Below are 12,733 nucleotides of genomic sequence, written 5' to 3'. Positions count from 1 at the left end.
CCCGTCTACTCAGAGGTTCTGACCCCCCCCCACCTCCCCGTCTACTCAGAGGTTCTGACCCACCCCCCCCTCCCACCTCCCCGTCTACTCAGAGGTTCTGACCCACCCCCACTCGGCCCACCCGGGAGCCTCGCTGTGGTCTGTGTGGCATAAATGAGCTTATTCATAGCGTGACGCGCTCCACGCTGATGCTGCCTGACCCAGCCAGGGCCCAGCCTGAAACAGAACCTTATGGGACCAGAACCAGAACCGGGCCGCCCAGCCTGAAACAGAACCTTATTGGACCAGAACCAGGCTGCTCAGCCTGAAACAGAACCTTATGGGACCAGAACCAGCACCGGGCCGCTCAGCCTGAAACAGAACCTTATGGGACCAGAACCAGCACCGGGCCGCCCAGCCTGAAACAGAACCTTATGGGACCAGAACCAGCACCGGGCTGCTCGGCCTGAAACAGAACCTTATGGGACCAGAACCAGGCTGCTCAGACTGAAACAGAACCTTATGGGACCAGAACCAGCACCGGGCTGCCCAGCCTGAAACAGAACCTTATGGGACCAGAACCAGCACCGGCTGCCCAGCCTGAAACAGAACCTTATGGGACCAGAACCAGGCTGCTCAGCCTGAAACAGAACCTTATGGGACCAGCACCAGCACCGGGCTGCCCAGCCTGAAACAGAACCTTATGGGACCAGAACCAGCACCGGGCTGCCCAGCCTGAAACAGAACCTTATGGGACCAGAACCAGGCTGCTCAGCCTGTAACAGAACCTTATGGGACCAGAACCAGGCTGCTCAGCCTGAAACAGAACCTTATGGGACCAGAACCAGCACCGGGCTGCTCAGCCAGAAACAGAACCTTATGGGACCAGAACCAGAACCGGGCTGCTCAGCCTGAAACAGAACCTTATGGGACCAGAACCAGGCTGCTCAGCCTGAAACAGAACCTTATGGGACCAGAACCAGGCTGCTCAGCCTGAAACAGAACCTTATGGGACCAGAACCAGCACCGGGCTGCTCAGCCTGAAACAGAACCTTATGGGACCAGAACCAGCACCGGGCTGCTCAGCCTGAAACAGAACCTTATGGGACCAGAACCAGCACCGGGCTGCTCAGCCTGAAACAGAACCTTATGGGACCAGAACCCCTGAAAGTCCCTGGTGATGTTCTCCTGGAATCAGATCACAGACCCGAGTCTGATGAACTGGAACCAGTTGAACTGGATCATTAAACAGAACCGGGTTACCTTACAGCCATTGGTCAGCTTCCTCTCCCTTATAAGTCATGAGTTTAAGGGTAGTGAAGCTAACCTGGTTAGTTGCCCTCTGAACACAGGAAGTATTCATCCAATCAGATGGTTCCACATGTTGCTGTTCCTTATAACTGGAAACAGCAGGACAGGTGGTGGATCCCATGCAGACGCTAGTCGGACCCGTCCTCATCAGGCCGGGGTTCAGGAATCCCTGCTCCACTGAGCCACTTCAACAATTGAATTTATTTATTTCAATTCAATTTTATTTATATAGCGCCAAATCATGAAATATGTCATCTCAAGGCACTTTACAAAATCAAGTTCAATCATATTATACAGATTGGGTCAGATTATACAGATTGGTCAAAAATGTCCTACAGGTGAAGTGATTCATCTAGTTTAGAAACAGGTGTTGATCACCTCATCAGGTCAGGATTGGAGCTAATCAGCTAAAACAGATAAACGTGAAGCTTTGTTGACCGGCTCAGAGACAAAACTGACGACTGGGAGTCCAGAACCGACAAAAAGTCCATAAGAGAGAACCTGCAGTACTACAGCCAGAGCTGGATGTCCACAGCCACACCCCCTGGTCCATGGCCCCGCCCCCTGGTCATGTGACCCAGTCTCCACACCACCTGGTCACTGGCCCCGCCCCCTGGTCATGTGACCCAGTCTCCACACCCCCTGGTCATGTGACCCAGTCTCCACACCAACTGGCCCCGCCCCCTGGTCATGTGACCCAGTCTCCACACCAACTGGCCCGCCCTCTGTCATGTGACCCAGTCTCCACACCAACTGGCCCCGCCCCCTGGTCATGTGACCCAGTCTCCACACCAACTGGCCTGCCCCCTGGTCATGTGACCCAGTCTCCACACCCCCTGGCCCCGCCCCCGGTCATGTGACCCAGTCTCCACACCCCGTGGCCCCGCCCCCCGGTCATGTGACCTCTTACCTCTCGTACTCCAGGTTGTCGTGGTCACAGCGGGCGTCCTTGTGCTTCTCCCAGTCCTTGCCATGGCGGCAGGTCGTCAGGGACACGATGTCCTTGCCGTTGTGGATGTGATGAAGAGCGTTGCGGGTGTCTGAGCCGATGCCCGTCAGGTATCGCTTGCCCTTGAACATGAGCAGGTACTTCCTGCGCGGCGGCGTGGTGTTCCTCAGCAGCCAGCCCCGCTCCCCGCCCTTCTGCGGGTGGTCCTTGGAGAAGAGCGGGATGGAGACGTCAAAGCCGGGCCGGAAGTACTCGGTGTTCAGGCTGGCTTTGGCCAGAATGGCCTGGCCCACGTTGAAGCCCAGGTCCTCCGTGTAGTTGGGCCAGGTGCCCGAGTACAGGTTGAAGATCAGGTGGTTGCGCCCGTCGTTCCACGAGGGGTAACTGCGGATGCGTTCGTCCATGTTGGAGACGAACTGCCCCGACAGCTGGTCCCGGTCCAGAGTGTCTATGCCCAGCACGAAGAGGCACGCCTCCCGCGGGTCTGACGTGTAGTAGCGCGACTCGGAGATGGAGGTGAGGATCTTCCTGTAGCTCTCCGACACGCGGTCGCCTTTCTCCGCCGGGTAGATGTAGACCCGGAAGCCTTCGCGTCCTCGGCGCCGGCACCGGGAGAAGTCGAAGCAGGTGTCCATGCGGCAGCGGCTGTCCCGGTAGACGGTGGACCAGGCCTGCCGCCGCAGTCGGGGCGACTCGGCCGTTCCCGGGTCGGTCTGCAGCTCGTCCAGATGGGCGTAGCGGGGCAGGAAGGCCCGGTCGGTCCAGTTGGGCCAGGGGTGCAGGACCTCGCCCCGGTGGCGCGTCAGCAGGCGCAGCACCCGCAGCTGGACCCCCCCGCTGCAGCAGAAGAGGACCAGCCAGCAGCACGCGCAGAGGCCCAGCAGAACATACTTCTTACGCGCCTGCATGGCGGTGTCCGCGGCACCAGAGAGTCTCTGTGGTCCGGCCCACTCACCTCCGCTCAGACTCTGACGGGGAGGTTCTGGCAGAACTCCACGTGTTTACATGACATCCTCTGAGCCACAGTGATCCGATCCAAGGTTCTGACCCTCCTGATCCTGCCTCAGCTGCGGGAAGAGCGTCCCCACTGCCGTGTGGCCTCGCTCTGGCTGATGAAGGCCGACTCCTCCGGCCGCGTCATGCCGTCCGCAGGGCCCGCCTGGAGAGAGCAAACAGAACCTCGTTAGTGCTCAGACAGAGCGCTGCTGTCTGAGGCAGCTCCAGGGACCGGGTCAGAACTGCAGCGCCGGCCCGTTGGCACCGCTCAGACTCACAGAGGCAGACAGCGTGAGGTCTGGGCTGCAGCAGGGAAGCTGGAAGCAGTGATGGAGGCAGCTAGCTTCTCCATCATCTGACAACATTAGCAGCTGGGAGTCCGTTCAGACCCCCCCCCCCCTGACCCAAACAGAACCAGCACCACACAGAACATCTGCTGCTCTGGGTTCTGCTGTTCTCTGCACTTGGAGAACAATAGTAAAGCAAAGGAATACGCTGTCCTGCTGGATGCATGGATGGATGGAATTAAAGGTAAATAAGCAGGAAAGGTGATGATGTCATCAGCTCCGTTCGATTAAAGAGTGAAAACTGCTGAATAAACGACGATCAGCTTTTATTCTGGTAACTCAGTTCAGTTTGTGATTCAACCGGACTCAACCTGAACCAGAACCATCAAACCGGGCTCCAGCTAAACTGAGCTGTTTACAGTTTGAACCCAGTTGGCAGAGCAGGAAAACCGGGCCACTGTGGGTCAGAACCGAGGGTTTCTATGATCCATTCAGACGTTCAACGGTTCTTCAGCTTCATATTTCCACAAACATTCTCCCGGAACCGCCCCGTGGGTCCCGTGGGTCTGTGTGGGTCTGTGGGTCTCCCCCTGCCAGCAGCCACATAAAGGCAGCTTTCAGGCCTCATCTTCACATTCCTCCTGACTCGGACCTGCCCCGCCCGCTGGCAGCGCCACAGACAGAACCGGGTCGATCAGAGCCAGCACTCAGAGGTGTGAGCTCAGATTTAAGTGCTGAACCGTCTGGGCTGACCAACACGGTGCTGGGATCTGATCCGCTTTCAGGCGGCAGCTCCTCGCTCAGGGGAAAAATTAACAGAGGAGAAACAGAACCAGAACCTCTGATCTGTGGAGCAACAAGTTCTGTCCAACTATTCAAACCCACCAGAACACCCTACAGCCATTGGCTTTCAGTTCTACGGGTTCTACAGGTAACTGATGTGGGTTCCACAGATTTCATTAAGCAAAGCTGAAACCCAGATGGAGAAGTCGTTTGTTTTGTAGCAAACAATGTGAACGTTACATTGTTTGCAGATGACACTAGTGTCTATTTTATCGAGAGACGGAACTAAAATCTAAAAAAAACAAACTGCTGTCTTGGTTTGATGAGAACAGGTCCTTAAATCTGAACAAAATCAAAATTGTGCTGTTTGGGAACCGCAGACCAAATATAAAGTAAAAATACCGTTATATGGAGTAAACATTGAAAGAGCGCACGGTTAAAAATTTCTGGGGGTCATTATTGATGTAAAATAAACGGCAAACCTCATATTAGATATATTTAAAGTAAAAGTCTATTGTATTGAATAAAGCCTAACAAGCCCTGGAGGAAACAGCTTTACTGTCGTCGTACAGCGCAGAATTATGGGGTAATAACTACATAAATACATTACAATCATTAATAATACTGCTAACACAAGCTATAAGAATAATCGGTAATGTTGGTTATTTAGATCGCACAAACACTATTCAAAAAAATCTAAATTAGAAACAGCTATTGTTTTGTTTAAAAAGGCAAAATAAATTGTTACCGGAAAATATTCAAAAACTTTTTTTTAAGTTAGGACTTTATAACTTAAGGAACAAATGTGAATATAAAGCATTTAAATACAGAACTAGGAGACGGAGATTCTGTTTATCAGTGCTTGGAGTGAAGCTGTGTGTAGATAAAGCAATGTTCTAACATAAAACAGTTTAAAATGTTATTTAACAAGACGGTCATCACTGCTTCTAAATATGATTTATTAATATCAGTTATTACTGGTAATTTTGACAGTTTTACTCTTTGAAGTCTTGATTATTTTATGTTACTAAACAGTGACAAACAACTGAATATTATTGACGCTTGTTTATAATAATTGTTTAGAATGCCATGCATACAGTGAATAATTGTATTATTAATAGATATATAAACTAGTTATGAGGAAAGAATGTTACATCCAGCAGTGACTGAATGATGTTGCTGCTGGAACAGGAAGTGGCTTTAATAATAATAACTTTATCCTCTGAACACATTCTTATGCTTTACTATTGTTCTTCTTTTGCTTGTTTTTTTATTTCTGTATTTTTCTTGTCTTTATTTATGAATTAGTTTGCTTTTGGTTCTGATGCAGAGTTTGGGGTCAGAAGTGTTTGGTCCAGGCAGATCAGAGGCGGTTTTCGGGTCAGTCTGAGTCACTCGGTGGTTTCTGGGTCCTGCAGAGCAGCAGCCAGTCAGAACCGAGGAGGCGACTCTGGGGATCCGGTTTCTTGCTCCTCATCAATAATTCAGCCCTGATTTAGTTAAAGCATTGATTTTCCTTTCTTCAGTGTCTGTCCTCTGCATCAGATGGTGGAGATGGATGCTGCTGATTTCAGAACCTGGACCTGGTACCGCCCAACCAGAACCAGCAGCTCCATGCAGCAGAGCTCAGCGGGTTTCACTAATGACATCATGGAGTCGGCTGAGGTGAAAAACTGAAGGCATCAGAGAGCAGAAGCTTCAGGGAGAGGAGACTCCACCAGAATGGATCCATTCATTATTTAACGCCAATGAACCAAAGAACCGCTCCATGTAACCAGGAGGAAAATAACGGAGAACCTGTGGAGAACCAGATGGATTCGTCTGATGGACCAAAACACAGACGCCTGGATTTTAACCACTTAAAGCTGAATATGAGGTGAAATAACGAGGCGGACGGCTCATGGACCACAGCCGGGACTCTCCTCTTCCTCCCCATGGACCCTAGCAGGTCTTCCTCCAGCCCACGACGGCTAGCTGCTTCCAGCAGGACATCTTCTCCTGGACCTGGACTGGCCAAGAAGATGCTGTCTGGAGGGTGAAGGCCATGAGGAGCCGCCGTCTCACAAAGATCCTCAGCAGCCGGGTCAGCACCACTGGTGGAGCTAAAGCCAACTGATCTGGACTGGTGAAGTAAAGCAGAAGATCCAGACCTGCAGACACCAGGAGGAACACCATCCAGTCTTCCTGGACCTGGAGAAGACCTGTGACTGGGTCCGTCATGAGCTGATCTAGCAAGAACCCAGGTCTCAGACGTTCTACATGATGTCCTGCTTGGAGGTCCCCCTCGGTTGGGGGCCACCAGCCGTCGGCCCTCACACCCCTGGCTGTGGTCCATGGTGATGAAGATGCAAACATGACGTTCAGACTAGAACCAGAGCCATGTGGCCCAGGAACCAGGAGCTGAGCTTGGTCTGGGAGCTCCTAGCCATCACCCCGTGTTGGACGGATTATCCACCCGCAGACTCACTGCTGTAACCTGGTTTACTTCTCTCCTTTGTTCATAGAAAACATTCAGAATCCATCCTCTGCATCCCAAAGAGTTCCTTTTACTAAATGCACCTGTAAGGTAGACTGTGAGGTAATTAGGGTAACTAATCTTTCCAGTTTGCAGCTCCCTCAGAAGGCTCTGCTATGAATTAAAGGCATTTTCCAACCACTTTATAAATAAGGATTCTGTTTGTTGCTATTTTGTTTAATTTTAATCCTATTCTGTCAAAATGTTATCTTTACTGTATTTACAGTTTTTGATTGGAATCGTGTGCTGCTGCCGTTGTTGACCAGGTCTGTCTCTGATCTCAGTCAGATCTACCTGGATAAATAAAGGTCTGGGATCACTGAAGGCATCACCTGAACCTGTGACATGCAACACTGGGGTAGGGTTGGGGAAATAAATGTTCTCCACCCAGTTCCTCTAAATGAAGCTGACCAGAACGTCACACAACAGGAAGTTCTGCTGGGGGCTGGCTCTAAACCCCCAGGTGATGAAGACCATGAGGCCAGAGAGGGAACCTGAGAAGATCCAAGAAGCTGCAGGAATTACTCTGATGCTCCAACGAGAGGCCAAGAGAGCCCAGAGCTCCATCCCATAATGAGTCAAGAAGCTGCACCGCTTCTGGCGCTGGTCGTTTTATTAAGGTGGAAAAGGTTAAAAGAAGAGAAACAAAGTCACTGACATCCATCAGGAGACTACCTGGACCTGCCAGCAGACCCGGGTTTCAGGTGAGAGAGCGGCGGGTCCAGGTGTGTGTGTGTGTTTCCTGGCTGAAGCAGGCGGGTCAGTTTGGTTCAGATGGAAACACGGAGCTTGTGGCGAGGTGAGCGGCTCAGAGCAGCTAAAATTAAACAGGGACTCTGTCATTACAGCCTGGCTGCTCTGGAGCTTTTTAACCTCGGCAGCAGAACGTCCAGCTGATTTATTCCTGGAGGAACCGCTCCGACCTGACAGGATTCATTATTTTACCGCTGCATCCGACCGTAGCTTACCAGAAATAAACGACTATATGACCATATATAACTGTAAATAATAAACTACAACATGACCATATATAACTGTAAATAATAAACTACAACATGACCATATATAACTATAAATAATAAACTACAACATGACCATATATGACAATAACTATAAATACTAAACTACAACATGCCAATAACTATAAATAATAAACTACAACATGCCAATAACTATAAATAATAAACTACAACATGCCAATAACTATAAATAATAAACTACAACATGCCAATAACTATAAATAATAAACTACAACATGACCATATATGATAATAACTATAAATAATAAACTATAATAATATTCTTGATGGAGGATGGATCCGATTTGGACCCAAGGAGGATATTGGGAGGAGTCCAGGTGAGGCGTTCAACGCCAACATCTGTAAAGCAAGGTGGTGGCAGCATTATGCTGTGGGACTGTTGGCTGCCAGCGGTACTGGTCCATATCAGATGGATGAAATAATGGAGGACTACCTCCTAATTCTTCAACTCCACCTCAGACCAGCAGCTTGGACCCGGTTGGGTGTTCCAGCAGGACAAAGATCCCAAACACAGATCCAAACTGGTTCTGGAACATCTAAAAATGACAGAATTATGTCATATATGGTCATGTTGTAGTTTATTATGTATAGTTATATATGGCTTCTGGGCCAATTTCCCTGTGAATAAACAGGAAACCAGTAGAACAGGTCCAAAGGTTCTGCCCAGCAGAATTATGCCAGAATCTTGCTGGTGCACCAGGCAGGGCGTGGTCCAGGTGCCGCCTGCTAACACACCTGTAGGGGTGTATGAATATTTATGAGCCCCGGTCTGAGTCGGCCTTCAGAACCAGAACCTCTGTGGTTGGACCTGGCAATCTCTCCATCACACAGAATCTGATGTTTTGCACAGCGATTGTGGTTTTTTTCCATGAATCTGAACATCTCAGAACCAACGGGTCCATCCTCAGGTTCTGCTGGTACCGCCTGCCAGCCTGTTGCTCTGCAGCAGCTAATTAGACGTTAACGAGGAGCAGAACGTTCTGCGACTGGACCGTCCACAGCACAATTAGAGCTGCATGATTAATGAGGTCTGAACAACACGCTGCACTCCAGAACCACCAGGTCCAATTAGCACGGTGAGGATGGGTGGGACCGTCATTAGGAGGTTTAAACCTAGAGTGTAACGGCTCAGGGTGATGATCGGACCTCAGAACCGCACTTTAAATCTGTTTGGTGGGAAAACGTAAATTTTCCTGATTTCCATTCAGTTTAGAACCAGAACATCAGGCACAGGTCTATCAAAGAATCGGCTGGAGATCCAAACCGGTTCTGATCGCTCATCTGCAGCTCAAACTGTGAAAAGTCGTTTTTCCTCCCAGTTCAAACTCCCACAGCTGGAGGTTCTGGTTCTGGTTCTGGTCAGCAGGAACCAGTTAAAGGATGGGAACACGTTCTTTGATGCAGAACCAGGATCAGAACCAGAACCATCTGGGAACGCCTTCATTTCCTCACGGATTTGTTTCTATCACGTATAGAATCTGCAAAACAAAAACCAGAGAGAATCTGGACCAGTCTCAGAATCCTGACCCGCACATCTCTGGTTCATCCTGACGTCCAGGTGGTTACCTGACCAGGAGTTCACCTGATCAGGACCTCACCTGACCAGGAGTTCACCTGACCAGGACCTCACCTGACCAGGTGATCACCTGGTCAGGTGAGGTCACCAGGAGGGGGGCTGAGAAGTTCCGGACATCCTGAGGAGCATCAAACTGTTCACAGCTTGAGCTTAAAGCTGCTTTAAACACATAACCTGCTTATCTGAAGGCAGCAGAACCTCACTGGGTTCTGGCAGCTATGCGGTTTGGACTACAGAGACCCTTTAACCCGGAACCAGTCCTTTCTGGACCCGGTGTGGTCTGATGGTGACCTCGGTGAGCAGAACCTTCTCCAGCAGAGGTTCTGCTCCTTTGTTTCCATCTTTAACATCTCAGGCTGGGTTCTGATCAGTTCTGTCTGACCCATCAGGGCAGGTACCTGTAGAGTAAGCACTGGTTCACTTTAGGCGGCAGGTGTTCTGTCAACAGAACAACAACCCAGAACCTCTCAGATAACACACCGGACCGGACCAGAACCTCAACCAGCAGCATGACACCCAGTCTCACCTGACAGAGCTGAAAGCACAACGTCCCGGTCCGAACCCGCCGGACTCTTCGGTCCTGCTGGGATGAACCGGAGGTGTTCCGGTCCAAGCCTGGATGTTCTGGGCAGGTTCTGAGGTCCAGAGCCCGGGGCTCAACAGAAGCGACAAACCGGGCCCGGTTCCTCCGATCCCAACGCCGGTCCGTCCGGTTCCGCCAGACCTCCGCGTCTCCGCTTAGGTCCTCGTCGCGTGACCGCGCGCCGCCTCCATCACCTGCTGACAAAGGTGCGCTGCTGAGCGCGCGCACACTGCTGTTGCTGCAGGAAGAACCGGAACCGAACCGCAGCCGAACCGATCAGCCAGACAGGTCTGATCCGCGTGCATGAGGTGGGATATCCACAGGAACGCGCACCTCCTCTTCCTCCTCCTTCAGGATGAGAGTCCCGTCGTGCGTGGGCCGCGCTCCATCTTCCTCCTCTGCCCCACTCTGACCCGCCCCCCCGCCCGCAGCTGATTGGTTCCGGCCGACACGCACATCTGGATGTGACCTGCGCAACTGGAGCGCGTCAGGATTGCGCGCCGCCGTGAGGAGACGGAGACGTGTGACGGCTGCTCCTGTGGAGGAGGTGGAGTCAGAAGGAGTCAGGAGGAGGAGCGCAGCGGCGCCCCGCGCTGTGCGGCGCAGCAGCGCCCCCCTGCGGTCAGGTGGCGGCAGTGCGAGATTTCCCTGTTTTTATTTTACCTGTTTATCCTGCAGCACCTTGGGCCTCAGTTCATTTTAGATTAAATGTTATTTAGTTAATATTTATTAGCTGCAGAATAAAAGCCTCAGTCTGAAAAAAAAAAGTTTAGGTAATATAAGTTTAAAAGGCGTTGCTTAAGATTCTGGTAAATGTTGCGGTTCGGCACCGCGCCGGAGGACTTCAGCTTAAATGGACCGAGACCAACTTCATTTGAAAGAATTTTACTCCAACGCGGATCTGAACTGAGACCCAAAGCTGGTTCTGAGCAAAACGACATAAAACCCGTTTGGTCCAGAACCCAGAATCTGTTCGTTTAATGCACTGTTGTCTAAAGCATTCGCTCCCCTGCTCTGAACTTTAGTGACCTGTGATTCTTCACCACATGCTTCAGATGATCCACCTTTGCAGCTCGAACAGCTTCAGCACCTCTGGTCCACAAGGTTCTGGAGTGGTGGTGGGAACCGTGGACCTTTCTTCCAGAAACGCATTAGTGAGGTCAGACACTGATGTTCTAGTTCCTAGTAAGCACATTTTATTAAACTCACAAAGTGATTCACAGTAAAAAGAAGATTTAAAAAGAAATCTAGTGTTACAGAAATCTGTACCACGGGGAGATGGAGCCCGGACTGTGACAGAGGACGTGGCCCTAAAGCCAACCGGTAGACCTTAAATATCAAGTGGCCTAGGGTCTCCCAATTAAAAGTACCCAGGTAAGTCTGGCTTAAGAATTATGAAACAGAAATAGTATATATATATATATATATATATATATATATATATATATATATATATATATATATATATATATACACACACACAGTCTTTTACAATATTAAAAATAGATTATTTCAATCTAAAACCCAATAAAGCACAGGAACACAGGACAATACTAGAAACAATCTGAGAATTAAACACAACTGCAACCCAAATTAGTAACAACCAAAGACACAAAATAATGTTAGATAACCAAAAAAACAACAAATCTCAAACTGCATCAATCCAGTCCTGTAAAGCTGTGCCCAATTAGCCAATTAATAAAAAATTAAAAAGAACCCCGCACTATTGTCTGGTTCAGTATGTGTGGTGCTACAACTCCAGCTCTAAACAACAACCCCTTTTCTAAATTAATCCAGAGCATTAACCATGCACCTGGGTGAGAGCATAATATGCAGCAGCAGCCTGAAATACCCAAAAAGATGACAATAAAGGGTCTGCTAACAACAAGACATAAGAAAACAAGGGAAAAACTGGTACCTTCAGATGCTGCAGTGAGAAGTCACTGAACACAAATTCCTGGTACAGCAGGCTAACAGCTCCAGTGGTCAGCCAAGTGAGATCCAGATCCACACCTGGTGCCTATATACACCCACTAATGAGCCCAACAACTGCAAACCAGAGGAAGGTGGAGAAATAGGGCACAGATGCATTCAGGGACATGAAATGAGTAGGAATTTACAACCACTCCACTGTTACCGACCAATAAACCACCCGGTTACATTGAGTTCCTGTTAAAAGCTCGGTCCAAAGGGCCCGTCTGTGGGTCCTCAGGCCAGCACCAGCACCAGGTTCTGCTGAGGACCTCAGGATACGGGCTGGACTTTAAGTGGAAGCTCCTCGGCGCCATCAGCTGACGTGGTCGACCACTTCCTGCGGGTTCCTCATAGTTTGTTATAAAAACGCTGCCTGGGGACATTTAGGAACCAGAGAGCTTCACAGAACCAGGCTGGAGTTCTGGGCTCCTGAGGGCGACCCGTTCCCTCAGAAATGTTTGTGGAAAGCCCGCTGCCTGTTTACTTGGAGACTTATTTTTTCTTGCACAGCTTAGAATATTTCTTTGGTTATTTTACACTGAAACAAAAACCTTCATATCTGTAAACTGAGGCGTCCTCTCCGGTCCAAACGTCTCCCCGTCCTTCATTTCTGTCCTGGCAGCGTCCTCAGTTGGTGGAACCCGGAGCAGGTTCCCCCGATGGAGCAGCTCCTTCCACACATCAGCTCAAACCTTTGTTTTAAACTTTCATTTTTCTATTTTTTATGACAGGTTTCAGCT

The 12,733-nt window shown here is 49.9% G+C and overlaps 1 protein-coding gene across 1 annotated transcript in view; it reads right to left on the bottom strand.

The window, feature by feature from the left end:
• ext1c (exostoses (multiple) 1c) overlaps positions 1-10,456 on the bottom strand; it is a 35,550-nt gene extending 25,094 nt beyond the window's left edge. The window contains exons 1-2 of the mRNA XM_036145714.1: positions 9,963-10,456; positions 2,201-3,398 (exon numbers count right to left, since the gene is read on the bottom strand). Of these exons, the coding sequence (XP_036001607.1) occupies positions 2,201-3,147 (947 nt within the window). The 5' untranslated portion in view covers positions 3,148-3,398; positions 9,963-10,456. The remainder of the gene's footprint in view (positions 1-2,200; positions 3,399-9,962) is intronic.
• Positions 10,457-12,733: the final 2,277 nt, after the last annotated feature.

This window comes from Fundulus heteroclitus, chromosome 13 (assembly GCF_011125445.2).
Source record: "Fundulus heteroclitus isolate FHET01 chromosome 13, MU-UCD_Fhet_4.1, whole genome shotgun sequence".
Taxonomy (NCBI): Eukaryota; Metazoa; Chordata; class Actinopteri; order Cyprinodontiformes; family Fundulidae; genus Fundulus; species Fundulus heteroclitus.
Note: the sequence above shows the minus strand (reverse complement) of the source record. Positions and strands in the feature narration are given on the sequence as shown.